This window comes from Schistocerca nitens, chromosome 2, assembly GCF_023898315.1.
Source record: "Schistocerca nitens isolate TAMUIC-IGC-003100 chromosome 2, iqSchNite1.1, whole genome shotgun sequence".
NCBI lineage: Eukaryota > Metazoa > Arthropoda > Insecta > Orthoptera > Acrididae > Schistocerca > Schistocerca nitens.
Window position 1 is genome coordinate 902,609,238 of NC_064615.1, and position 26,638 is coordinate 902,635,875.

The following is a 26,638-nucleotide window of genomic DNA, read 5'->3' on the forward strand; positions in this document are numbered from 1 at the left end:
TTTTGTTTTTTGTTTTGTTTTTGGAGAAGGAGACCACACAGCAAGGTCATCGGTCTCATCGGATTAGGGAAGGACGGGGAAGGAAGTCGGCTGTGCCCTTTGAAAGAAACCATCCCCGCATTTGCCTGGAGCGATTTAGGGAAATCACGGAAAACCTAAATCAGGATGGCCGGACGTGGGATTGAGCCGTCGTCCTCCCGAATGCAAGTCCAGTGTCTACCCACTGCGCCACCTCGCTCGGTGACAGGCAGGAATACCACGGCCCTATTCTTACCCCCGAACCCGCAGGGGGGTAAGAGGAAATTAGTGTGTTTAATTGAGGAGTTTATAGAATCAGGTTCTACTGTAGTTTCTGATGCTTTTTCTTCTTATAGGGGTTTGGGTGAGAGGGATTACAATCATTTAGTACTGAACCATAGTTTAAAGATTAAAAATTATGAGATGGGGGCTTGTACGAATATCATAGAGGGGATGTGGGGGGCCGTTAAGTCGGTTCTTGTGAGGGGGAGAGGCACTCTTCTAACCTTCAGTCTCATTTAGATGAGTACTGTTGGCAGAAGAGCGACTATGACGGCTATTTTTTAAGGGCTATCAGTAAGATGTGCAGGCCGAAGTTGGTTTCTGTGGGTGGGTGGCTGCAGCTGGGGGGGGGGGGGGGGTTAATGGTTGGTAGTGTTTGTGAGGGGGGGGGGAGTATGTGTGTTTGTGATTTAGTTGTGGAGGATCTATTTTGTTGCGGTTTTTGTTGAGTTGTAGTGTGTGATTAAGATTTGTTTATTTTGTATTTTTTTGTTTATAGGTATTTTATTATGGGATGAGGGGGGAGGTTAGTCTTGTGTGTGTGTGTGTGTGTGTGTGTGTGTGTGTGTGTGAGAGAGAGAGAGAGAGAGAGAGAGAGAGAGATTGTGGTCGCTGACCAAGGTTGCAGCGCCCGAACTTTGTTGTGGTAAGTTTTTATTTATTTTAGTGTATTTGTTGTGTGTTGTTGTGGCTGGTGGGGTGGTTCTGAGTTGTGTGGTTTTTTGTATTGGTGATTTGGTATTGTGTGTTGGCTTGCAGGTATGTAGTTGAAGGGAACTTTTAGATTCCAATTTGTGGTTGTATCTGTGGGTTTTTTGGCATTGGGTGTCACTGTTGACTAATATGGGTGAAGGGAACTGTTCGATTCTAATGGGTGGTTGTGGCTGTGGGTGTTCCGGTACCAGGAGTTACTATTGAGCTTTATAGGTCAAGGGAAGTGTCCGATTCCAGAGTATGTATTTAGTGGAATTTGGGGAGTTTTGTGTGGTTTGGTATGGTGGTGTGTGTCTAAATTTGTTTATTTTTTTTTTTTGTCCCAACCCAAAAACTACCAATTTCACACACTTGTCCCGTTGGTTTGATTAGGTTTTTTGTGGAATCTGTGTGTGTTGGTTTTTCAATGTATTTTCGTGTTGTCATGTTTACGAAATGACGTCATAGGTGCCATACTGGAGTCGTAGTGTATGGTCGTTTCCGCCATATTTGTGACGTCATGGGTCAAAGCAGACGGGTGGAATCGGATGCTTCCGTTTTCCTAAAGTTGCTCCCCAATATTGCTAAACAGAAAATAGTTGAAGTCACTAATGAAATAGTTTCTTGCATTTCATTATTCACATCGAATAGGCTCTATTAAAAAAAAAGAGAAATGTACACAAAGGCTTGCAAAAACTCAACAATCTGCCTTGAACCATTGTTACTAGTTCCCCTTTGAACAAGAGAAACAGAACTATTTTTGTTGCTATATTTTAATCATCAACAACAAAAACACTACTTTGTATTGTAACTGTAACCATAAAACAAGACATGATGTCCCAAGAATAAGGGTCACTACTCAGGGATACTACTGGAATGATCATTCAAAGCCGAAAATACTAGAAAACAAGGGCTCCCAAGTTGCATGTCTTAAAAGTTAAGAGTGCTGGTTCAGTAAGAGAGATGTGTTTCGCGGCAGAAAAGGTGAACAAATGTTCATAGCTCTTAATGTATGCATTATAGAGCCCATGTTTACTAGACTTTTTGCTTTGAATGACTGTTCGTGTCATATCCCAGAACACTGATCATTCCTTCTCGGGCACCCTGTATAGTACAAAGAAAGAATAGGAAGTACATAGAGTATTCAAAAGGATTAAAGTTAGGGTTGCTTTCTTCAAAATATCGAAACAAGTGTTTTCCTCATGGTTATTGGATGAACATCTCAACTAATTTGGAGTATGTGTACTATAAACAAAACTATGTATTGGATGAAATATATGCCTACTACATAAAATGTGATACGCATTATCTGTTGGGCCAATAAAACAGCAACCTTAAATATTATGCGCAGGAAAGTTTCTAATCCAAGTGAAAAGTGGCGATTGCAGGGCAAGCATGCAATCAAACATATGGCTGTACCAAATCGTGACACACCAGAAAAATACTGCGGAATAGGATACTGTACACACTTAAATATTAAAATAAACATACCAGCTCTTGAGCCTCTTCGACATGTCTTTCGATCTCCTGAATAATACTCTTTTTATCCGCTATAACATTCAACAGAAATAAAATTAAATGTGCAGCTGTAATTTTACATCACTTCGACACAGTTCATTCCATATTCATATTTCAAATGGAAACCCGACTGAATTAGAAACTACAGCCCACCATGAGTTGCCAGCTTTCCTATTTTGGCTGTGATATCTGCTGTCAAAACAGCATATTGTTGCGCGTGGCTTTCTATTAGTGACGCCATTCCCCTGAGGTTTTTCTTCGCAAAACCTGTCTCATTTGTATAGCACAACCATAGAAATCTATTTTGTCTTTAACATTTCACAAACCCGATTTTCTCGCCACGTAATTAAACCGACGTAACAGTATCTACACTACCATATTCGATCCCCTATTTTTTGTACATAATTAAATAAGAAATTGAAGCTTCCCTACAAACACTTCACACTACAACAGACACGCCTATCAGTTTTGTAGTTTGTATGCTATGCATTCTTTCCCACGAAATACCAACGATTTTCATTTGCGCTGAAGTTCTGAACTGTCATTCAACAGCTGTTTCAAGTAATTGGATACTGAACAGAAACTTCTTTCTTATCTGTGACAAGTTCACATAATATTGTAAATACAGCGAGTGCCCATATTTTATATGCTGATCCTGTACATGTATCAGCCATAAAAAGACAATCCAAAATAAATTTTTAATATGTTCTTCGAGTCCATCGAATTTTGTCTTGTAATTTCCTTTGAAACATTAAAAAAATGTCTAAATACTGGCTATCCAAAATTTACATGTTTCTTCAGGTACACTTATTTGAAAGATTTCAGACTGGATCTTTGTTTTCGAACACAAGCCACTGTTGGTACCCCTGGTGACTGTATTAGAGATTACTCTTTGATCAGTTCTTCTTCCGGTGGAGGTCTAGGGGGTATGTGTGCAATTTGTTATGAGTATCTGATACAATCCTTACGGCGAGCTTTTTATTTTTGAGTGTTTGGTGTTAGTTGGATGTAAGTCAACCAAATCTTGTTACTTCACTGTTAGTTTTTGTCATAGGTGATAAAAATGGTTCAGCGTCTGGTGTATCGGCGACGCCTGTCGTACAACACGAAAAGCAACAGGAGGCGTGTGTAAGTACCTTACGCTTTCATTAAAATATCGTAGAGTGTATAAATATTTGACCGATACGTGGTTGTGAAACAGATTTGCCCAAGATGTGAAAATCAGTTCTAAACAAAGCATTTGTAATTTATACGGATCTTCCGCGATCATAAATGCCTGCTAGCATACTTAGTAGAATCGCGTGTGGTCAGCTCATTTTATTCTGATTATAGACTGCAGTGTCCCGTTATTTAGGCGATGGGCGAAGAATACTACTACTTTCATATATATATACACACACACTGGGAAATAGATGAATTCTGACCTGAGGATACACGATAACACACTCCATGCTGCTGTACCGGGTGATAGAGAATGTTAGGTGATAAACTTTCTATGTTGCGTTGCTGGAAACCCCGTAAAAGTGAAATGCCCCGAAACATTGTGGAAGAAGCAGTTACGGAGCCAAATGATTTTCAAAATGTGTTCGAACTGCTTACGTTTATGATTTAATCATAGGTTCCATTAAAATCTGAACGAGATTGTCATATACTGCTGTATAATTAAGTAGGCATACATTCTTAGTTTTGAAAGAATCTTGAATCTCCGTGTGCAGAAAATTGCTTTTCATACTACTTAATACAGTAACATCACCATTTTGCCTTTGCTGTATTCATAACTTATGATTCTGTGTGGAAAAATTTGCAAGAGATAGCTTATAAATTAGCTTGCCAAAATACAAGTGGTGTTCGGTAATTTTTTTATAACTGTTAATGATGAGAACATTACGTGCTACTGGAAGTCCTTGTAACACAAGCCCATATTGTTCTGTGCAAGGTTAGTTATTGTTAAAAACTAGCTTAGGTATTTCATTCAATGATTTAGGTTTACTGTGTTTTTCCTCAATTGTTTATTCATGTTTGTTTATATTACTTAAATTTTCCTCATATTAGGCATAATTGTAATTGATACTTGGATAAATATGTTACTGGTACATTTTAGCTCTTAAATTCTTTTGCTGTTAACAATAAATCCTGAAGTTTTAAGTCCATTTTTGTCCTCTGGGTTAGGTGAATGGTCTTCAGTCTACATCTTTCAGGCTATACTACTCAGCATTTTATTTGGTTCATTTGATGTTGCAAATTTGTGTGGACTTTAAATTGCCCTAAGGTTCTATGCTATTGAGGATAACCAGGGCTGTTCATAGGAACTATTCCATACAGCTTCATGTGGATTAAATTCAGCTATTGCGATAGTTAATACTTCCTTCCAGAATGAGATTTTCACTCTGCAGCGGAGTGTGCGCTGATATGAAACTTCCTGGCAGATTAAAACTGTGTGCCCGACCGAGACTTGAACTCGGGACCATCCCCCAGGCTGTGGCTAAGCCATGTCTCCGCAATATCCTTTCTTTCAGGAGTGCTAGTTCTGCATGGTTCGCAGGAGAGCTTCTGTAAAGTTTGGAAGGTAGCAGACGAGGTACTGGCAGAAGTAAAGCTGTGAGTACCGGGCGTGAGTCGTGTTTCGGTAGCTCAGTTGGTAGAGCACTTGCCCGCGAAAGGCAAAGGTCCCGAGTTCGAGTCTCGGTCGGGCACACAGTTTTAATCTGCCAGGAAGTTTCAATACTTCCTTCCTTTGTAAATCACCTACAGTGCAACAACTTGCTCTTTCTTAAATGCCAATTTGCTATTGTCTGTTGGCTTTGAAACATACTTCTATTAGTAAATATTTTGTTTGCAATTTTGTAGATGGCTATGTTAATAACAGCACAACATAATTGTGATACCTCATGATACCTACATCATACTTTCTGCTTAATTAGTATCTAGTACCCCATTTTGTTTGGTTTCCTGCTGATTCCAATTTCTTTTCCCAAACTGTGATGGTCATGAAAGTTGTATGAAGCTTTTGACCTTCAGTGCTCTAAATAGTTTACCTTTTCCCTGTAATTGCTACATACAGTCATTTATCTGCCAATTAAGAGTTGTGTATATAAAAGTCACCTCAGAACAAGATGTGTATTGATTTGTCACCTACGAATAAAATGTTAGTCTTTGTTGGTGTTGCTGTCGTAATCACTTGTATCGTTTGTCACTCATTATCCAGGAGTATACTATTGCATGTAGTTTGCACGGGTGAAGAAGAATGTTAGATACCTCATCTTCGACCAGTGATGATGTAATGTAAATGATTGCTATCATGTCATCTTCTGGTGTGTATTTCGTAGTTGAATGGTAATTTGTGGAAACAAAAACCTTGGATGTGGTAGCTGATCTGTACCACAACCTGTTGCCTTTAATAAGACACTGGTTACCATATGTTTTACAACATTCGTTGCTCATCATTAATATCACTATCAGGTATTCCTGTTAATCCATTTCGTGTGTGCTACACAATGATATTCAAAGAAATAAAAATAGTTTTCGCTCGTTTTTGGGATGAGCTGATGGTTGTACACATTGCAATCTTCTGTTTTATCTTATCTTTTGGTTTTACACCATGATTCCATTCATAGTGTCCACTCGTTGAATATTTTACGATTCAATTTCTGAAGTTGTTTTCTGTCTGTTTCACTCTGAAAAATGTACTGAATTTCAGGACACTAATTTGTGGTGTCTCTCCAGGATCACTAGTTTTGAATCCTGATCAATCAAGATCCTGAACCAACTTTTCTGTGGCATTTTACACATACTCTTCCAGCTGATTTTTTTTTTTCCGTCTTTAAGTACAAAGAAAAAATTTTCGTCATTGAAACTTTTTTCCTTGATACTCTGTAAATATACCTTGGAAAAAAAGCAAACTAACTTGGCTGGGTGTGTGCGGTAAAGCACTAAAATACTGACAACCCCCTTGATAGTGTATTATTTTGAGCCAATGATGTAAGACTTACAGTGATACACAATGGCAGTCTTTATATCTAATGTGATCTCAACTACATAAACATGTGTAGTGGAACGTTTAGTGGCTTTAATCAAGCAGGTAGATTGTGTCCAATATAGGCACACAGACATTTTCATATTGGTGTGTCACAATTGGTAACTCTGTGAAAGATTACTATGTAAAATAGTTATATATATATATATATATATATATAACAGAGGGAAACATTCCACGTGGAAAAAATATATCTAAAAAGAAAGATGATGAGACTTACCAAACAAAAGCGCTGGCAGGTCGATAGACACACAAACAAACACAAATATACACACAAAATTCAAGCTTTCGCAACAAACTGTTGCCTCATCAGGAAAGAGGGAAGGAGAGGGAAAGACGAAAGGATGTGGGTTTTAAGGGAGAGGGTAAGGAGTCATTCCAATCCCGGGAGCGGAAAGACTTACCTTAGGGGGAAAAAAGGACAGGTATACACTCGCGCACACACACACACATATCCATCCACACATACAGACATATTTAAAGACAGAGTTTGGGCAGAGATGTCAGTCGAGGTGGAAGAGTAGAGGCAAAGAAGTTGTTGAGAGACAGGTGAGGTATGAGTGGCGGCAACTTGAAATTAGCGGAGATTGAGGCCTGGCGGATAACGAGAAGAGAGGATATACTGAAGGGCAAGTTCCCATCTCCGGAGTTCGGATAGGTTGGTGTTGGTGGGAAGTATCCAGATAACCCGGACGGTGTAACACTGTGCCAAGATGTGCTGGCTGTGCACCAAGGCATGTTTAGCCACAGGGTGATCCTCATTACCAACAAACACTGTCTGCCTGTGTCCATTCATGCGAATGGACACTTTGTTGCTGGTCATTCCCACATAGAATGCATCACAGTGTAGGCAGGTCAGTTGGTAAATCACGTGGGTGCTTTCACACGTGGCTCTGCCTTTGATCGTGTACACCTTCCGGGTTACAGGACTGGAGTAGGTGGTGGTGGGAGGGTGCATGGGACAGGTTTTGCACCGGGGGCGGTTACAAGGATAGGAGCCAGAGGGTAGGGAAGGTGGTTTGGGGATTTCATAGGGATGAACTAACAGGTTACGAAGGTTAGGTGGACGGCGGAAAGACACTCTTGGCGGAGTGGGGAGGATTTCATGAAGGATGGATCTCATTTCAGGGCAGGATTTGAGGAAGTCGTATCCCTGCTGGAGAGCCACATTCAGAGTCTGGTCCAGTCCCGGAAAGTATCCTGTCACAAGTGGGGCACTTTTGTGGTTCTTCTGTGGGGGATTCTGGGTTTGAGGGGATGAGGAAGTGGCTCTGGTTATTTGCTTCTGTACCAGGCCGGGATATTACGGTAAAAAGGAGAAGGTGAATACAAAGGGAAACTACTGGCAAAAACAGAAGGAGGAAATAAGACGACAGAAAAGACTTCGAAATGTAACAGTGACAATAACAAACGTCATTGTTGGGTTCAAATTAATGATATGAATATAACAGAGGGAAACATTCCACGTGGAAAAAATATATCTAAAAAGAAAGATGATGAGACTTACCAAACAAAAGCGCTGGCAGGTCGATAGACACACAAACAAACACAAATATACACACAAAATTCAAGCTTTCGCAACAAACTGTTGCCTCATCAGGAAAGAGGGAAGGAGAGGGAAAGACGAAAGGATGTGGGTTTTAAGGGAGAGGGTAAGGAGTCATTCCAATCCCGGGAGCGGAAAGACTTACCTTAGGGGGAAAAAAGGACAGGTATACACTCGCGCACACACACACACATATCCATCCACACATACAGACATATTTAAAGACAAAGAGTTTGGGCAGAGATGTCAGTCGAGGTGGAAGAGTAGAGGCAAAGAAGTTGTTGAGAGACAGGTGAGGTATGAGTGGCGGCAACTTGAAATTAGCGGAGATTGAGGCCTGGCGGATAACGAGAAGAGAGGATATACTGAAGGGCAAGTTCCCATCTCCGGAGTTCGGATAGGTTGGTGTTGGTGGGAAGTATCCAGATAACCCGGACGGTGTAACACTGTGCCAAGATGTGCTGGCTGTGCACCAAGGCATGTTTAGCCACAGGGTGATCCTCATTACCAACAAACACTGTCTGCCTGTGTCCATTCATGCGAATGGACACTTTGTTGCTGGTCATTCCCACATAGAATGCATCACAGTGTAGGCAGGTCAGTTGGTAAATCACGTGGGTGCTTTCACACGTGGCTCTGCCTTTGATCGTGTACACCTTCCGGGTTACAGGACTGGAGTAGGTGGTGGTGGGAGGGTGCATGGGACAGGTTTTGCACCGGGGGCGGTTACAAGGATAGGAGCCAGAGGGTAGGGAAGGTGGTTTGGGGATTTCATAGGGATGAACTAACAGGTTACGAAGGTTAGGTGGACGGCGGAAAGACACTCTTGGCGGAGTGGGGAGGATTTCATGAAGGATGGATCTCATTTCAGGGCAGGATTTGAGGAAGTCGTATCCCTGCTGGAGAGCCACATTCAGAGTCTGGTCCAGTCCCGGAAAGTATCCTGTCACAAGTGGGGCACTTTTGTGGTTCTTCTGTGGGGGATTCTGGGTTTGAGGGGATGAGGAAGTGGCTCTGGTTATTTGCTTCTGTACCAGGCCGGGATATTACGGTAAAAAGGAGAAGGTGAATACAAAGGGAAACTACTGGCAAAAACAGAAGGAGGAAATAAGACGACAGAAAAGACTTCGAAATGTAACAGTGACAATAACAAACGTCATTGTTGGGTTCAAATTAATGATATGAATATAACAGAGGGAAACATTCCACGTGGAAAAAATATATCTAAAAAGAAAGATGATGAGACTTACCAAACAAAAGCGCTGGCAGGTCGATAGACACACAAACAAACACAAATATACACACAAAATTCAAGCTTTCGCAACAAACTGTTGCCTCATCAGGAAAGAGGGAAGGAGAGGGAAAGACGAAAGGATGTGGGTTTTAAGGGAGAGGGTAAGGAGTCATTCCAATCCCGGGAGCGGAAAGACTTACCTTAGGGGGAAAAAAGGACAGGTATACACTCGCGCACACACACACACATATCCATCCACACATACAGACATATTTAAAGACAAAGAGTTTGGGCAGAGATGTCAGTCGAGGTGGAAGAGTAGAGGCAAAGAAGTTGTTGAGAGACAGGTGAGGTATGAGTGGCGGCAACTTGAAATTAGCGGAGATTGAGGCCTGGCGGATAACGAGAAGAGAGGATATACTGAAGGGCAAGTTCCCATCTCCGGAGTTCGGATAGGTTGGTGTTGGTGGGAAGTATCCAGATAACCCGGACGGTGTAACACTGTGCCAAGATGTGCTGGCTGTGCACCAAGGCATGTTTAGCCACAGGGTGATCCTCATTACCAACAAACACTGTCTGCCTGTGTCCATTCATGCGAATGGACACTTTGTTGCTGGTCATTCCCACATAGAATGCATCACAGTGTAGGCAGGTCAGTTGGTAAATCACGTGGGTGCTTTCACACGTGGCTCTGCCTTTGATCGTGTACACCTTCCGGGTTACAGGACTGGAGTAGGTGGTGGTGGGAGGGTGCATGGGACAGGTTTTGCACCGGGGGCGGTTACAAGGATAGGAGCCAGAGGGTAGGGAAGGTGGTTTGGGGATTTCATAGGGATGAACTAACAGGTTACGAAGGTTAGGTGGACGGCGGAAAGACACTCTTGGCGGAGTGGGGAGGATTTCATGAAGGATGGATCTCATTTCAGGGCAGGATTTGAGGAAGTCGTATCCCTGCTGGAGAGCCACATTCAGAGTCTGGTCCAGTCCCGGAAAGTATCCTGTCACAAGTGGGGCACTTTTGTGGTTCTTCTGTGGGGGATTCTGGGTTTGAGGGGATGAGGAAGTGGCTCTGGTTATTTGCTTCTGTACCAGGCCGGGATATTACGGTAAAAAGGAGAAGGTGAATACAAAGGGAAACTACTGGCAAAAACAGGAGGAGGAAATAAGACGACAGAAAAGACTTCGAAATGTAACAGTGACAATAACAAACGTCATTGTTGGGTTCAAATTAATGATATGAATATAACAGAGGGAAACATTCCACGTGGAAAAAATATATCTAAAAAGAAAGATGATGAGACTTACCAAACAAAAGCGCTGGCAGGTCGATAGACACACAAACAAACACAAATATACACACAAAATTCAAGCTTTCGCAACAAACTGTTGCCTCATCAGAAAAGAGGGAAGGAGAGGGAAAGACGAAAGGATGTGGGTTTTAAGGGAGAGGGTAAGGAGTCATTCCAATCCCGGGAGCGGAAAGACTTACCTTAGGGGGAAAAAAGGACAGGTATACACTCGCACACACACACATATCCATCCACACATACAGACATATTTAAAGACAAAGAGTTTGGGCAGAGATGTCAGTCGAGGTGGAAGAGTAGAGGCAAAGAAGTTGTTGAGAGACAGGTGAGGTATGAGTGGCGGCAACTTGAAATTAGCGGAGATTGAGGCCTGGCGGATAACGAGAAGAGAGGATATACTGAAGGGCAAGTTCCCATCTCCGGAGTTCGGATAGGTTGGTGTTGGTGGGAAGTATCCAGATAACCCGGACGGTGTAACACTGTGCCAAGATGTGCTGGCTGTGCACCAAGGCATGTTTAGCCACAGGGTGATCCTCATTACCAACAAACACTGTCTGCCTGTGTCCATTCATGCGAATGGACACTTTGTTGCTGGTCATTCCCACATAGAATGCATCACAGTGTAGGCAGGTCAGTTGGTAAATCACGTGGGTGCTTTCACACGTGGCTCTGCCTTTGATCGTGTACACCTTCCGGGTTACAGGACTGGAGTAGGTGGTGGTGGGAGGGTGCATGGGACAGGTTTTGCACCGGGGGCGGTTACAAGGATAGGAGCCAGAGGGTAGGGAAGGTGGTTTGGGGATTTCATAGGGATGAACTAACAGGTTACGAAGGTTAGGTGGACGGCGGAAAGACACTCTTGGCGGAGTGGGGAGGATTTCATGAAGGATGGATCTCATTTCAGGGCAGGATTTGAGGAAGTCGTATCCCTGCTGGAGAGCCACATTCAGAGTCTGGTCCAGTCCCGGAAAGTATCCTGTCACAAGTGGGGCACTTTTGTGGTTCTTCTGTGGGGGATTCTGGGTTTGAGGGGATGATTACGGTAAAAAGGAGAAGGTGAATACAAAGGGAAACTACTGGCAAAAACAGAAGGAGGAAATATTTTGTTTGGTAAGTATATATATATATATATATGATATGAATATAACAGAGGGAAACATTCCACGTGGAAAAAATATATCTAAAAAGAAAGATGATGAGACTTACCAAACAAAAGCGCTGGCAGGTCGATAGACACACAAACAAACACAAATATACACACAAAATTCAAGCTTTCGCAACAAACTGTTGCCTCATCAGGAAAGAGGGAAGGAGAGGGAAAGACGAAAGGATGTGGGTTTTAAGGGAGAGGGTAAGGAGTCATTCCAATCCCGGAAGCGGAAAGACTTACCTTAGGGGGAAAAAAGGGACAGGTATACACTCGCACACACACACATATCCATCCACACATACAGACACAGTCTGCTTGTGTCTGTATGTGTGGATGGATATGTGTGTGTGTGCGAGTGTATACCTGTCCCTTTTTTCCCCCTAAGGTAAGTCTTTCCGCTTCCGGGATTGGAATGACTCCTTACCCTCTCCCTTAAAACCCACATCCTTTCGTCTTTCCCTCTCCTTCCCTCTTTCCTGATGAGGCAACAGTTTGTTGCGAAAGCTTGAATTTTGTGTGTATATTTGTGTTTGTTTGTGTGTCTATCGACCTGCCAGCGCTTTTGTTTGGTAAGTCTCATCATCTTTCTTTTAGATATATTTTTTCCACGTGGAATGTTTCCCTCTGTTATATATATATATATATATATATATATATATATATATATATATATATATATATATATATATGTATATATATATAATTAAACATTAAATATTTCAAATAACTCAGCCTTCCCACCACAAAAAGTATTGCTGTTGCATGAACAAAGTGCTCATTTTTCTGCCTTTTCCAACAGTGCAAACACGCATTCTTATTTGTGTGTGTGTGTGTGTGTGTGTGTGTGTGTGTGTGTGTGTGCTTTGCTTCCCAGGTTAGATGGCAATCTCTTGTGCTCTTAAGCAGATGAGAGGGAGCTGAGGACCATGTGTGTTTCATTTTATGTCTTATGGCAATTTATCTGCAACAGTGTACATAGACTCCAAAGAAAGCATGCTGAAATTTATAGTGATAACAAACACAGAAGTCAGGTGGAACTCTGCTTCTGAAGATTATTGGAATAAAAATGTCTTGATTTGGTGCCATAAGCCTCAATAGGTAAAAAGTCTCTGTTCATATAACTGTAGAGAATAAGATAAGTCTCAAAATAGGATAATGGAGGAGTCATAGTATACAAATTTATGAAGTGTGTGAATGAAAACTATGAACAAGTATTCATGCTGTGGCAACTTAATAGCACAACAGTTGAAGAGCCTGACATGTGAACAAAAGAAGAGGTAGCCTATGTGTAGATCCTCAACAAATGACTAGAAATTGAAATGGACATTGTTGATGCAAAAAATACTAAACTTGAAAATGAAATCTCTGTTGCAGTGGATTCTGGGGTTTGTGATATCCTCAAATTTGAGTCCAGGGTTATTATTCTGGGTCGACAGAAGCGTCCGATCCCACGCGTCGGCTTTGACCCGTGACGTAAGGGTGTTGTCGTGTGTGACGTCATGACGGTGCAGAGTTTGGTTTGAGTGTGGCTGTCTCCAGTTCTGTTTTATCTTATTTTATTTACTTTTCTGATCTTCGTTCTATCTCGTGAGATTTTTTTAAAATTTAATAACACTTATTACTTATTTAATTATCTGTTTCCTCCAATTTCTGTTTTAGTTTATTATATTTATCTTTCTGATCTGTTCGTTCTATCCCGTGAGATTTTTTTTTTTTTTTTTTTTAAGACAAAAAACACTAATCAGCTACTGAAGCATCTTCATCTTCTATGGGTTGCAGGGGTTACGACCCCTGGGGAGGTGGGTGGGTATTCATGCATGGCTGTCTTCACTTACACGTTGTAGCTACGTAAGGCGTCTAAATTTGTTTATATTTAGTTTGCCCCCCACCCAAAACACCCCATTTCCTGCGCTTGTCCCGTTAGTGTCATTAGTCTTCTTGTGGAAAGTGTGTGTTTGTTTTTGTTTCCGCCATATTTATGACGTCATGGGTCAAAGCAGACGGGCGGGATCGGACGCTTCCGTATTTCCATTATTCTTTATATAACCTATCATTAAAGCTCTTTAGCCTACATAACTTTTATATATTATATATAAAATGCAGCACTTTTGGCATGTTGAAAGTCAATTTACTTTCACACAATGGTTAAGAACCTCACTTAAGTATTCCTTGGTTTCAGGAATAGTCACTGAAATGTTTTGTTTTGAAGTGTGAAATAAATCAACAGGTATATAATTCACTCATTGCCAGCTAACAAAAGTTATTGCCAGCCTTATCACTGCAGTTACCCAAGCTGAAAATCTAGATCTAAAATCTTGCTGTGACCTGAAATTTGCAAACAAATAGTTGTCAATTTTTTCTGTTCCTCAATTCTTTTTCTGTTGCATTTTGTCACAGTAAATGCAGCACCAGCTCCTGAGAAAAGAAGGGGATGCATAGCAGGATACTTATGCATGGAGTAACATGTAAACGCAAGGAGGCATTTGCATAAATATGTTCTTTCCACAGATTTGGCTGCCACTGGTTGGTTTGTAGCATATTATTCATGCTTGGCTGACCCAGCAGTGTACAAAGTGGTTAAGAAACTGTATTCACTGCCAAGGACAATACCTGAAATCATTGCCTGCCCTTATAGGTGTAAGGTTTTAGTGGTTTCCTTAAATCCCTTAAGGCAAGTGCTATGATAGTTTTCTTTGATAAGGGCAGGGTAAATCTCCTCCTCCAATCCAAAAGTATGCACCATCCACATTACCTCATCATTTATGGGATGTTAATCTTTCCAGCAACATTTTAACTTCTACAAATTTGCTTCAACTCTTTGAAGAATGTTTTCTGTTGTGTATTCTAATGGAATCTTTTGGGGCTGAGGATGATATTGTAAATGTGTTTCTCCATAAATTGCCTGCTTACATTTTCACAATGCAATATAGGTGAGGCAGCTTTGATTGCCAAGATAACTGATAGTGGCCTAATAGGAACTAAAAGTTGGCATTTCTTGTATTATTTTTGTTCTGTGCTAGTCGAGTGTCATATGTTGACTATCTAATGTTTCAAGGTCGCTTTGTATTGTTTGTCACTTGCACTTTATTGTCAACTTGTGGTGGGCTGTTGGTTTCAGAAGAGCATTTCAATGCCAAGTTCTGCTGCTTCATTTGGATTGTGCCAGATAACAGTAACAGTATTTGGTGGATACAGAGGACTTCTGATGCTATCTTTCCTTTGGGGCAAATAATACAGATAATCAGTTGGAAGTTACCATTTACCTTAAATGGGTTTTGGAGTTTGAACGTAAATAAATGCTTGTATGTAATCCAGAAATACACACCAACAATTTTGTAGTGCAACCATCTGTAGATTTTGGCAGCTGTAGGCCATATATCACTATTTATCATGAAAGGCAGTGCATACTGTGTTCAAAGGATAAACAGAAATGCAGAGCACTTATTCTCATTAGCAGCAAAAAGATTAGTTTCTGTGATAGGTGGAATAGAGAATGTTCTATACTGCACTTCTTAGAGAATGTGAAGTAATTTTAGTATTATAATGGACTTTATCACGTCGACACTGTATTGCTTAATAATGTGATAGCAGCATAGTTCACGCATGCCAGCTGCCATTTCAGGCAGTAGAATACACTAATTGCTGTGGTATTGTTGTGATTTCCCATGGTATGTTCATAAATTTGAGCATCAAATGTTGTAAGACTACTGTAATTTATTAATCTACATGCACATTCATACTCTGCAAGCCACCCTGTTGGTCATAGTGGAGTGTAACTTGTGGTACTATTAGTCATTATATTTCCTGTACCGCTCACAAATGAAGTTAGGGGAAAAATGATTTGTCTGTTTGCCTCCACACATGGCCTAATTTCCCCAGACTTGTTTTTGTGATTATTATGTGAATTATATGTTGGTGGCAGTAGAATCCTTCTGCAGTCTATTGCAAATACTGTTTCTCTAAATTTTTGCAGTATTGTTTACATAAAAGAATTTCTTCGCTCCAGGTGTTAGTTGGGTGGAACATGTTATTTTGCATTCACATTCATATATAAATATGGCTACATGCTGGCCATTTGCATTTTATTTATTGATTTTTAAATTCCTATTTGAGCTCAGGAAGCGTACCTATAATACTTGCATATTGATAGAAGCTACCAGTAACAAATCCAGGTTGTCAAAAAGGTCAGTTTACCATGTACTTACATTAGATTCATCATAAGTCCCAGTGAAAGTATAGTAATGAGACTGCACTTCATTAATTGTTATGTGATACAGGGTCATTCCACATCAAAGGGCCCAATATTTAAAAGTGCCCCCTCCCCTCAACCATCTGCAAATGTAATGAAATTTGATGTGAAAGTTTTGTGTGGTCTTTGATGGTTATATACCAATTTTCAGTCCAGTATCTTCAGTGGTTGAATTTTTAGGGGCTTTTAAAGAGAGGCTGCTCACCTTCTCATAACATAAGAAGGTGCAAATGTGCCAAGTTTGCTAGACATTTTTAATAGTTCTAGCAAATGTTTCGTCATTGTCTTTAATATACATAGACAACTTTTTATGTTGAATCACACCAAATTTCAAAACTTAGTGTGGATTGATTTAATTATGCCAGTACTTAAAAGTGCAAACTACGCACTCCAAATGTGTAGCTGAATCCGTTTGTGCTGCATTTTTATGTGGATAATGATAAAACTCCACTTACATCACTCTTGTCACTGTTACAGACACTTGAAGTTTCACTGTCATTATTGTCATTTAAAGAGATAATCATCTCTTCCACTGAAGTCTCCAAAGCACCTTCATCTTGCCATGCTCTTTCCATTATGTTGTGTGTGTGTTTGACGGCTTTCTTCCCATCTTCAGGGGTAACATGAGTAATAGCTTCTGTAGTGTGTACTTCTACTGCAGAGAGCGTAAATTTTTGGTTGTTCCTGGCAACGGAACCTTTAATTTGGGCACATATGAACTCTATAGGGTTGAAGTAGCAGTGGTATGTTGGCAGCCTGACGATTGTATGCCCATATTTTTTTTTTGCTAGTTCGTCGATTTCATATTTTGGAAATGCGGTTTGCGGAAATTTATTTTTTCCGCAAGCTCGCCCTTCTTAAGGTCATGAGATATATTTATGTTAAGACGCTCAAGCCGATTAATCATTTCCTCCTTCCGCTTTGCCATGGTAGGTGCTTTATCAACAACAACAACAACCGAATGATATGGAGCATTATCTAAAACAATTGTTGATGGTTTATGTAGATGGGGCAAGAGCTTCTACGAACCACTTTGTGAATGTAATGTGGTTCATATCTTCATGATAATCTCCTGTCTTCTTTGATTTAAAGAGGAGGAGACAGTTTGGTACAAAACCTTGTGAGGTGCCTGCATGCAGTAGAATCAGTCAGCTCCCCTTACCACACGGCATCTGCGTTGCTCCTTTAATCGTGTTGTCTTGTCCGCCCCTGATTAACTACGTGACCAGAATTATCCCACGTTTCACCGAGCCAAACCACTTCTTATGCTAAACATTTGTCTTAAAAGTCTGCATCGCCATGCGGCAATATCCTCCCTTTCCATCAATAGCGTACGACCACAAAATTGTCCGTAGTCAAATCCTACATTGTGCAAAACTGTGAATAACAATGTTCGACTACCCTGAAAAAGCCCTGATTCTTTAAGTGTCACCAATAACTTTGAGAATGTGGGATGTTCCTTTCTGTGATAATAATCGTGAACATAATGATGAATTGTATCCTCTGCGAATGAATCTAAATTCGTAACACGCCTATCCATAGAACGCTTCTTCCTGGGAGTACAAAGTTTGGATGGTTTTCAAACTTCCTTTTCTGTCTCAAACAGTTCCTTCCCAATTTTTACGACAGTGTAAGACACAACAAATAACTGTCACAGAAACAATCCAGTAACGCCTAAACTGCTACAAAACAAACACAGCGCACAGCGATCGCACACTCACTCCCTGCAACTAAATTGCGGCACAAGTGGAAGTGTTGTAGACTGTGTGCAATCTTAGTGTTGAGTGCTGAGTTTTGGAATAATCAATAGCCATTGTTGTAGCTGAATTGAAGCACTAAAGCAATATGATTTGGTAGCCTCATTTGTATATTTTACATAAAACAATGACTGAATCAGGATATTCATGACCTTTCAAAATTGCTTACTGTAAGTTAATAAACTATAGTACGAAATGAACCAAGAGACCATTGCACCCGCTACTCTGGGGGATCTGATGGAGAAGATTGTCATAAGTCATCACCATTCTGTTATGGCAGACGTCAACTACAATCAGTTAAGGAAATGTGCCAAGGACTAAGAGCTTGTACAAAATAGGGCTGGGCTTGATTTTACTGAAGATGCCCAAGTTTGTTCTTACCATAATGTCTTGTTGATGACAAAACTCCAATTACTGCAGAAGACCTGCTGCAACCCATTTGGTAAGGAAAAACATGTAACCCAGAAGTAACCATTGCAATGTCTGATGGGCTGAAGTTTCTGACCAGTGAAGTTTTAAAACCTGGTCACAAAATTTCTACCAGGTGTAGACTTGAAATGGCCCAAAAAGAATCATCAGGATAAGCAAGAATCACCATCCACTGAAGACATGGATGTTGTTGATGCTTGTGCTGTTGCTAATATTTCATCATCATCACTCGGAGACCCACCATTAAAGCTTCAGCAGATCAGCAAAAGTGATTCAGTGGGGTACATAAAGCGCAAAGTTCTGTAAGCCAAAGGCAGCATTACTAACGTATTTGCCACAGCTGCTGAAACTTAAATCTTAAGCTTCAGACTTCAAGCAGTTGCAGTAAAGTTCGAATTTGGACTCTGGCCCTGTGCAATTGGACCATTGAAAAAGCTGTTAAAGAATTTGCTGTTTCAACTGAAATGGCGAAGAAGGTTAGGAAACCAAAGATAGAAGATGGGTTTGGGCAACACCTGCAAACCGAAAGCAGGAAAATTTCAGTGATGAAGTAAAACAAAATGTCCGCACTTTTTTAAAAATGAGTTTTCTCGTTCATGCCGAGGCAAAAAGGATTGTGTTGCGTAAGAATAAATGGCGAAGAGATTCATAAGCAGAAACACCTACTCCTTTGTGACTGGAAAGAAATGTTCATTGCTTATTATAAGCAATAAGGAAATCAACTGAGCTCAGGCAGAAATTTTGTACTATAGTTGGTGTTTCTGGAATCACATTCAGTGTGTGTGTGTGTGTGTGTGTGTGTGTGTGTGTGTGTGTGTGTGTGTGTGTGTGTGTGTGGCTCGCAGGCACCAAAATGTCTAATGTTGGTTTCAGCAATATCCAACCAAGGTGATTAAAAGGATTTAATTTTTAAAAAAAGTATGCAGGTTGGAATCAAAAGGTTATATGCTGCACCATTGAGAGTAGTGTCCAGGAAAAATGCAATTAGAGGTTTTTCTTGAAGACACTTTTAAAGACTATGACCCAGAAAAAACAATGGAATACAAGCAGTGGGTTCACACTGACAGAGATACATTGGAAACATGTCAGAGAACTGTTAAAGATTTCATGGGGACATTGATTTTGAAAATTACTCGTTTAAGAAGCCTTTATGTTTTGTGAACACACTAAAGACTATACATTAAACAGCTGAAAAGAAATCTCGCAGAAAATAATTATATTGATGGATTTTGCTGAGAATTATTTATTTGTTGTTCAAGGTGTTGTGCAAGGATTTCATTGAGTTAATATTCAGGACACATTACATCTATTTGCTGCCTATTTTGGTAGCATTTGTGTGATCAGCAACTGCTTCGTCATGATACCATTGCTGTCCATGTGTTTCAGATAAAGTTAATAGCGTATTTGAAGACAAAGATTGAAAACATTAAGAATGTTTATTATTTTTGTGATGGTTCAGCTGCTCAGTATAAAATTTGTGATGGTTCAGCTGCTCAGTATAAGAATTTCAAAAATTTCATCAATTCATGTCTGCATGAAAAGGATTTTGGCATCACTGCCAAATGGAATTTTTTTGGAACAATTTGCATATAGAAAATTTTGGCCAACTTTGCAGATGCATGCATATATTTTCGTCTAGGCATCAATTGTTAATTTTTTCCATGCGTAGATATCATAGGTAGGAATAACCTGAAGTTGTGGTGTGATTGGTTCATATGAAAAGTAGTAGTTGTCGGTCAAACATTGACTATCAGAATAGTGTGACAAATTTTTGATCCACTTTACAGTCTTGTATCTATATTTATGTATGACTAAATTCCCAATTTTTTCCGTGGTGTGATTCAGCATAAAAAAGTTATCTCTGTATATTAAACCAAATGACCAAATGTATGCTAGAACTTTTACAGAAGCCTAGAAAACTTGGCACATTTACACCTTCATATGTGGAGAGGAGTGGCCTCTCTTTAAAAGCCCCTAAAAATTCAACCACTGAAGATACTGGACTGAAAGTTGGTATATAACCATCAAACACTATATATAACTTCCACACCAAATTTCATTAGATTTGGAGTTGGTCAAATGGGGACCTCCTGGTCCCCTTAAAGGGATGACCCACAGATGAATATGACTGAAATGCATAGTCAGAATAAAATAAGTAGCTACAGTTGTGTGTTATATGGTCAGTTCCTAACATTATTGGCAATTGGCAAACATTGCCTACACAAAATATTTGCTATTTATTATTCTGTTTGTGGAATGCAATGAAGTTCTTAGACAATTCTGCAGTTCTCCCATCATATTTGATAAGGGAATGGACTGATTAAAAAAACTCTCTTGCAGTAAACATTGTTGAATTATTTGCCTTCATTTAGATATGAATGGGTAATTGGTAAAATAAAATATCTTGCTTGTTGCAGTGTCCGTACTCCTGGTGGAAAGCTGGTATACCAATATTTGAAAAAACCTAAGAAGATCCCAAGGTGTGGACAATGCAAGGACAAGCTGAGGGGCATAGTTCCAGCCAGGCCAATGGAAAGATCAAGAATGTGTCGCAGGAAAAAGACTGTGAAAAGGGCATATGGTGGAGTCTTGTGTCATAAATGTGTAAAGGAAAGGTTAGTATTGCTTTTTGTTAACTAGGAATTTATTGTACATTGAACAGCGAGAAGATATGTCAACGTTTTTTGCATAGTATGCTCAAGTTATGTTGCCTTGTTCAACAGAATCTTTCTAAAAAGTTTTTGTTGGGTGGAATAGTATTTGTTTTGGCACAGATAAATTTCATAGAGGTAACATGTAGTCATCGGTAATGATTTTTGTTTTCAAGCCAGTATTATAAAATACAGTGAGGTTATTTTTGTGGTGCAAATTGTATTTGAATCACAGTATCTGATAGCTTGTTATGTTGAGTGTCAGTTTAATGAATGCACCTTTTTTTTCCTTCCAGAATTATTCGTGCATTCCTCATTGAAGAACAGAAGATCGTCGTTGAGGTGCTGAAGGCTCGTCAGTCATCTGGAGATGCAAAGAAAGCTGATAAATAATTATCAATGGACATATTTAATAAACTATAAAAGTTATTAAACTGATTTTTTTGTAATGATACCTGTATTCTTTCGTGACTTACAATTTTGTGTGGAGAGTTGATCTGCTCATTGATGAATAGCTCCTTCAACTTAGTGACAATAGTGAATTTTGTCTTAAATATGAGAAGGGTGAAAGGTTATTCAGGAATGACATTTTGCACACAAAAGCTTTCTTGTATTTTCGAGGTTTTCTCTTGTTAGTTTGGATGTTTGTTATATCTTTAAAGATTGGGCAAGAATGCTGCCTTCACACACACTGAAACTTGAAACTTTCACTTAACTGCCTCATACCAGTCACATACAGACTTGCCCAGCATACACTTTTTTGTTAAGAAAAGCATAACAACATGGAAATACTTTCTTGCCATCAATGAGGTTGAGTGTAGGCTGTAACTTCAGTTTTAGGGTCTGCCTTTTGTGATGAAAAGTGCATAGGATGTTGGAAAGTCTGCAGTTCTCTTGTCCTTCTGAAAATAAGTCTTTAATTGTAAGAAACATATTTATTAGTATGTTATGAAGTACACATGGTAGGTGGTTTTTACAGTACTAACATAACGTTCTTCTGTTGTGCCTGACAGGCAGAGGCCTCTTAGTTTGACACTTTAGGAGACATCACAGCTATGTCCTGCACAGTGAAATAGCACTTGGAGTCAGCATGATGCGACTACCATGCTTCCTATAAAACGAAGGGGTCATCTGCATCTGTTTGTGGCCTAGTAGGCAAGTATTGGTATTACAATATAACTGGTGCAATGATCTCAGGGCTTACTAGATAGATCTGAGTATGTTTATTGACAATGAGTGACATGGCAATTTAACGGGTTAGTGTACGTTCTGTGAATAAATCATGTTGTTGTTGACAATGTAACTGCTACTAGTTGAACTACTTCTATAGATTCCATTTTTACTCTCTAGGCTTTAGATTCCATCAAAGAATTAGGGTTGGTTTTGGCATTATGACAGTCCTTGCACAACTGCAGTTATGATAACTGTTGTAATTATAACTCTTATATGTATCTTTTTTTTTTTCAGGCATGGAAATATTGTTGTGGTTATAAAGAATTTATTTAAAATTAGTGAAAATAAGGAGAACTCTAAACACGTATTTTCAAATTCTATTGGTTTTCAATTTAGGATATATAAGTAGAGGTTTGACATTTAAAGATTCGAGGGAGGGTGAGGTAGATGCACTTATGAATACCATAGTGTTTGTGACACCAAAGATAGTGAAAGGAATAAATCCTGTTGAGATTACCTCAAACAGCACCAAGTTACAAAACAGCGACTGTCAATATTTGATGTAAGGAAGCAGAGGAAGACACAGAGTGCCTATCTTATGCAGAAGACCACAATGGGGTTAAACTGGATTAAAAACAAGACTCTGATTGCAATTGTGAATTTCTGTAATGAAAACTTTCTCAGTCTACAACTACAAAGTGTTCCCTGCCTCTTGCTCCCCTATTTCCGAGGATACATTAGTTAACTAGTGCTGTTGTGGTGAGTTCCTCTGTACCTAAACCTCTCATATATTTCAAACTATCAGGCTGAAATAAGTGGCTAACAAAGTTGGAGTACTACAAGAGAAGACAAGAACACGTCACTGACTGACAAACTTATATACTGTATTAAATACGGCACATCAATCCATTTCCAGTAAAAAATGTGGACCCTGTAGAAGTATGCAATAAGTTTCCATCATACTACCCAAAAAGTAACATGGCTCATTATGAGAATAACTTGTTTGAAACCCACAATAATTAGTAATCATAAAGCCACTGTAAATAGTCACACTTCTCTTGGTTCTCAGATTATGTGACAGTGTGCAGCTTTGTTTGATATGCTTGTCAAACATATTGTGTGTTCAAGATATCTTGATTGATGGCCAATTTGACAAGATGTTGAGTGTTTTTGTTGATCTTCTGTGGATGTTTGGTGAGGTGTTTTGTTCCATTGTATGGTGAGTTTCCACAACTGTGCTAATTATGATAGAGCACTGGCTATTACCAAAATGGTTGAGCTGTTGGATCTTTGCCTGCCATATATTTCACAGGGAGACATTAAGCAGAAAATAAATTTTCTGCATAAGAGGCAGTGCGATAAAATTAATGAACTAGGTATATGTTACCACATAGTGATATTTAAATGGACAATCATTAGATTTTGTTGGGTATGTTTATATATCAATTTCAGCCATTTCCTGGACACGTGTCATGTCTTGTTTTCTTTCTTTATAGAAAATGCTAAAGTCAGTGCAAGAAACTAAATTCTTTGCATTGGTAGCTATTCCCACTTGCATCAAGGTACTCCATCATGACTAATTTTATTGGTACGCCTGCTTGTCTGACCAACCTGTTGATGGGAAACAGTGAATTTGACAAACAAGCTTGATTTGTTTTCAGAGAAATATAAACTCAGCTGATGATGAAAGGGTGCCAACGAGTATAAAAAAAATGGACACACAGCTGTTTCAAATATAGAGAAAGTTAAGGAAATAATTACTTCTGGTCAAATTTGAGTAGTAGCACTTTGTGAAATGTGGCTTGAATCTCAGATAAATGTAGTTTTAAAAGGATTTCATGCAATTAGTGATGACGTCTGAAGGAAGAGGAGTTGTGTAACAATATTAATACAAGGAACAGTTGGCTTAAAAAAATATTACTGAACTCTAGTGACTCCTGTCAAGCAGTAGCAATTGAAAGTACTTAAACCTCAGGTAATTTTACTATTCCTTTTGTCCACATGTATCCACACAAGAAAATCACTATTAATACAATAATTTATTGGCAGGTTATGGTTTCCTTTCATTATCCGTCCTCTTGATACTCACGTACAACTTTGGCTTGTGCAACCACTGATGCGGTTGGGACCTTCTTGATCAAGCTGATTGATAGTTAGAATCTAGTGGTCTGAATGACGGAAATGTGCTATGATCATCTATATAAACAGCTGATGATATTTTGTTGTGATCAACAGATTCCATGCAAATAATGTAAAAATGGATCCAGTAACCAATAGGAATGTCGATCAACTATGGCCGCATTATTATAACTTAGGTAGACAAAGCCACCACTCACCACTGTAGTAGAAATGTATATGGAGACTAGTTTGTTTTAGCCACTCATTTATTAATAAACATTAAAAGCATAAAAGAGATAAATTGGCAGCAGGTAGAACTAAAGAATTAACACTACAGAAAAGGCCTCTGCATTGAGATTGATATGTCCATTCTCTTGAAACTACATGGAACACACTGTGTATACAGAAGTTATTGGAATTCACAATATCTAGACAAAATTCTAGCCCACTAAACATGCCAGGCAAGGGACAAAGTGTGGTCATTAGTCCTCAGGCTTCAGAGACCACTTGAAGTCACTGCTGACAATATAATTCTAATGACATCCCCGAAATAGCGGTGACACTGACTCTGTGTAAATGGTTGTGTGTTTGTCTCTTTGTCGTGCCAGATGGAGCATAAACATTCACCAAGCTGACATCCCGTACAGTCAGGTCAACACGAGAGGTCAATGGGAAATATTCCGCATCTTCCGTCACTATTCCTTCTCGTAACAGTATGGCTTTGCCACCGCTACCGTCATAACTTGTTAAACGATAGACTTCATAACCATAAAACTTATCTGTGGCATTGTTTTATACCTCCTGCAGAAAAACTGTCAACATCTGTTGCCCACAGCATATCTTGTAGCATTTGGATCTTTACTGGGGTGTGAATACCATTGATGTTAACTGCATCAATACAGTAGACGTGTAATATCAGTTGTGCACTGCTGGGAAGTCATGCACTAAGGAATTTCCTGTCTATGGAGCATTCATCCTGGACTGGGGCCACACGACACGGCCTCATTGTTGTCAGTGGGAGCCAGTAACTAAACTTAGACCTCCTGCATCTCATCCATTTCTTGTGCCCAATCTCATAAAGCATTGGTGAGGACTCTCGCTGTGGACGGACCTTCATCTGCAGATGGGGCCTCATCCTGTTGCATAACTGTAACCATTGTCTTTCTTTGATGTGGCGGCTTCTCCATAGTCCGTAGCACAGACGCTGTGGGTGTGACGTCGTCCTGGCCGGTCGGTCAAAACGTATCATGATCATTCCCACTATCTTGTTCATAGCCTCGGTTGTGGTGCCTCTTCTTTCGCTTACTTGACTGCTGTTTTCGTGATGGAGCTCCCACATCTGCTGAGGGATGCTGTTCAGTGCAATCCTCTTGTGTGAAGATGGTTTCAGTTGGATTGTGGGGGACCATGACTTCACAGCTGTTTGGGGTGTCTGGCAAGGTCATTCGCACCGTCAGTGATATGGGATCGGTTTCTATACTCGCATACTCTATGGGCAGCAGCCTCTCATGCAAGTCGCTTCATAGTGCTTCCATGTACGTAATAGGTAGTGATGTCATCTGCTGTGGTGGGTGTTCTGAGGTAGCTGTAAGAGACGTCGATGAAGACTGTCAGTTCGGACACGGCCTTCCTGCCTACAGCCAGAGCAGGTTTTTTCTTGATCATCGTATATAACGATGTGTCGACAGCCACCTATTGACACATAAGATGGTATGTGCTTCTGGAGTTCAATTCTTATTTGTTACACTCCGCAGCATGATTAAGGTTCGTAACATAGGGGCGAAGTGCTGTGATAACTATGTCCGCAGGAACTTTGAACGGAAGTTCGAATACGCATACTGTACTCATTCCGAGACCAGCATTATCAACAGAAACACCCAGTTCCTGTTGGCGTGGCAGAAATGGTAACTGTTGGTGGATTGACGAATGAGTCTGATGCATGCCGTCTTGTCTGAGTTGTACATGCGTTACGATCTCTACTGTTGGTAGGTGAATTTCTGTCAGCTCCCAGGGATGTAGTTGCACCACTTCGTGCATGAAACGTTCGATTTTGTGTGCCTTTGGTCATGCGTATTGTGCATCAAACATGAACTTGTTAGTCGCATTCTGGTAAGAAAGAGCCATCGTGATTGTAGTAATCAATGTACCACTGTGAACCCTCATAGATACAAACAAAGCTCATGCTAAACAGGGCACGGCCGGTGCACTAGGCATGTCCGAGCTGCTACAACGCTGAAGGCAGACTGCCATATTCCACACGCATGTTTCACTACAGAACAGAAGGCAGCCTCAGCCATTTTAATATTGCGTATTAACAGCACGACAATCAGAGCACAACACTGCAGGGGCTGTGGCTGTAAACATTTTTTGAAATAAAAATTACCTAAGTAAAATGTGAGTAAGAAAAGTGTTTATAGCTGTTAACACATTTGAATCTTTTAAAGTTTCATTTAGCGTAACTTAGTAATAATATATCTAAT

General features: G+C 40.0%; 2 protein-coding genes across 2 annotated transcripts in view; one reads left to right on the forward strand and one right to left on the reverse strand.

The window, feature by feature from the left end:
- Positions 1-3,069, reverse strand: part of LOC126234699 (vesicle transport through interaction with t-SNAREs homolog 1A) — a 31,910-nt gene extending 28,841 nt beyond the window's left edge. Inside the window, exons 1-2 of the mRNA XM_049943440.1 lie at positions 2,665-3,069; positions 2,485-2,543 (exon numbers count right to left, since the gene is read on the reverse strand). Of these exons, the coding sequence (XP_049799397.1) occupies positions 2,485-2,543; positions 2,665-2,752 (147 nt within the window). The 5' untranslated portion in view covers positions 2,753-3,069. The remainder of the gene's footprint in view (positions 1-2,484; positions 2,544-2,664) is intronic.
- Positions 3,070-3,375: 306 nt separating this feature from the next.
- LOC126237213 (60S ribosomal protein L34-like) lies at positions 3,376-21,316 on the forward strand. The gene is made up of 4 exons (XM_049947098.1): positions 3,376-3,437; positions 3,566-3,639; positions 20,634-20,831; positions 21,164-21,316. The coding sequence occupies exons 2-4, from the start codon at positions 3,575-3,577 to the stop codon at positions 21,258-21,260; spliced, it is 360 nt and encodes a 119-aa protein (XP_049803055.1). The 5' UTR covers positions 3,376-3,437; positions 3,566-3,574; the 3' UTR covers positions 21,261-21,316.
- Positions 21,317-26,638: the final 5,322 nt, after the last annotated feature.